Source organism: Echinops telfairi, unplaced genomic scaffold (assembly GCF_000313985.2).
Source record: "Echinops telfairi isolate 266 unplaced genomic scaffold, ASM31398v2 ScPeMD7_15;HRSCAF=58, whole genome shotgun sequence".
In the NCBI taxonomy this organism is placed as follows: domain Eukaryota; kingdom Metazoa; phylum Chordata; class Mammalia; order Afrosoricida; family Tenrecidae; genus Echinops; species Echinops telfairi.
The window spans coordinates 8,617,304-8,619,713 of record NW_022103912.1 but is presented as its reverse complement, the minus strand read 5'-3'; the positions used below and the strand labels follow the sequence as shown (position 1 = coordinate 8,619,713).

Sequence of the window (2,410 nt, the reverse complement as noted above, 5' to 3'; positions counted from 1 at the left end):
TAATGCCAGGGGTTTAAGTGGAGAGAAAATGTTTTGAGAATGATGTACAAATGTGCTTTACACAATTGATGTGTGTATGGATTGTGATAACAGTTGTATGAGCCCCTAATAAAATGTTTAAAAAAATAAATAAATATGTACAGCAAAAAAAAAAAAAGAAGTGTCCCAGCCAAGTTCAACCTCAAGCCCAGGGGCCCAATGCTTGCTAGCGTGCTCTTCAATTCACGTAACTGCAGGCCAATGACGCAGAAAGGTAAAGGTGGGTGCAGAGATCACAGGCTAGTGGGTGCGGATCCAAGGTCGACGGGAAAACAAGGCAACAGCTACCAGGGTCAGGCTGCCCTTCTGGAGGCAGACACAGAGCCCCGGCAAGAAGGAGGGCGAAGGGCCAGCGAGTGGAAGAAGATGCCTCGCGGTCTTTCTTATAGAAAGGGCCATATCCCAAGGAGGCACCAGCAATCCATGACCTGACTGAGATGTTGGACTCCACCCTGACACTTTCCAAAAGGTCAAGCTGACTTACACTCTAACTAAAGAGAAAAGCAGTTTCCCACACAAAGGGAAAGCCATTTCTTTTGGCTTATTGTTTCTTGTGAATGGATTTAAAGATCCCCAGCCCAGGCACTTGCCACACTGGACCACAGGTTGGCTACAGGCAGGTGAGACAGAGGACGTGGCTTTCCGTGTCAGTGCTCAGGTTTGCTGAGAGTTCTGTGGCAGTGCGGGGAACTGGTGACCCCGCTGCTCCTCATGCTCAGGCAGGCAGAATAGCAGACAGGGCTAGGCGTGCTCAGTTTTCTCCACACTCATTTCCTCCTGCTCTGCCCTGCCCCTGTCCTGTCAGCTGCTGCTGCTGCACCTGTTCCTTCCACCTCTGCTAGCAGCAGCAGCAGCGGCAACAGCCGTGAGGAGGACAACCTGAAATGGGCTCCAATAAAGTTGCAATATCATCTTTGCACAATATCCAAATAACAGAAGTTGGCTATTATTTCACAGAATGCACTGTGGATGTTAAGCGATGCAAACCTGTATGTAAGTATACTAGGCATGGTGATAAAACACAGAATGTTGTTATGTAAACTAAAACATGGATCATCAGCGTGGGAAATCCATTTGGAAAATAGTCTTTATCTTTAGAGCACAAAATGAAGGTGCAGTAGATCCCTGGGAGGAAAAGAGAAAAAAGAAAAAACTGTCGCACGAAGGAAATGAATCTAAACCAAACTAAACTCACTGCCATCAAATCAACACCAGCTCACAGTGACCCCCTGTGGGTTTCTGAGACTGTAACTGTCTATGGGAGTAGAAAGCCCTGTCTTTCTCCCAAGGTGGTTTCAAACTGCCAACCACGAGGAGCACAGCCCAAATGCAGTACACTACCGAGTCTCCTTAAAGAGGAGAGTAAAGACACCAAGAGACTGTGCCTCATTAAGTTGAATTTAAAAAGAATCGAAGAGAGCACTAATTGGATACTGAGTGTTTTATGTTACAAATCTTTAAAAATAGTAACTGGTCTGCATTGTACTCTGACATGAAGCAGCAACTCTGAGCTGATAACCTAATTCATGTAGACCCATCCTTCTCTCCAAAAGACTAGAAGGAGTCATAGCAAATATGTATGGTTTGCTTTTAGTGTCCATTCGTTCTTGCACCTTTTCCCTTCCATTTTCTATATTTTCTGATGGTGCCCGGCTAGCAAAAGATACAGCATCTGGGGTCTTACATGCTTGAAGCTTAACAAGTGGCCACCTAGCAGAGAAGCAACAAGCCCATATGGAAGAAGCACATCAGCCTGTGTGATCATGAGGTGTCGATTGGGATCTTTTGAATATTTTGCTGTGGTTTGAATGAAAGCTTACAGAACACCTTAGTATACCATTCTACAAATTAGACACTGCTTGTTTCATGCCACGAATTGCAATTCCTGTAAATTAACAGCGCTTTTGCCACATACTTCCTTGGTTCTCTGTTTCCATTTACCCATCTCCCTTGCCCCTTTCTGTCTTCTGAACTGTGTTTTTCAGGTAAATCCTGTCCTTGGGGTTTCATATGGTTGACTAATCAGAGTAGCAAGTTGATCACAAGTGTTACTATCCACTTTATAGGCCTGCCTATTATTAGGCTGAAAGGTGATCTCCAGGGGTAGATTTGGTTGCCGGTTTGAAGAATGGCTACGTACCAGTCTCAGGGGATGTCACCAGTCTCTACTAGACAGTAATCTGGTCTTTCATCTAGTTTTAAATTTTGCTTCCACACTTTTCTCCCTCTCTGTGGAGAACAACAGATGTTTTGGGGTCACAGTCCAATCCACAGCATTCTACCCCCTGACCTCCGAAAAGTCATGCACTTGCCACATGTAACCACATGAACCCCATCGCACCATTCCAAAAGGCTTACCTCAACCTAAATT

The 2,410-nt window shown here is 45.1% G+C and overlaps 1 protein-coding gene across 1 annotated transcript in view; it reads left to right on the top strand.

Moving 5' to 3' along the window:
- LOC101641863 (kinesin-like protein KIF2A) overlaps nucleotides 1-2,028 on the top strand; it is a 5,924-nt gene extending 3,896 nt beyond the window's left edge. The window contains exon 3 of the mRNA XM_045287416.1: nucleotides 2,025-2,028. Coding sequence (XP_045143351.1) covers nucleotides 2,025-2,028 — 4 coding nt within the window. The remainder of the gene's footprint in view (nucleotides 1-2,024) is intronic.
- Nucleotides 2,029-2,410: the final 382 nt, after the last annotated feature.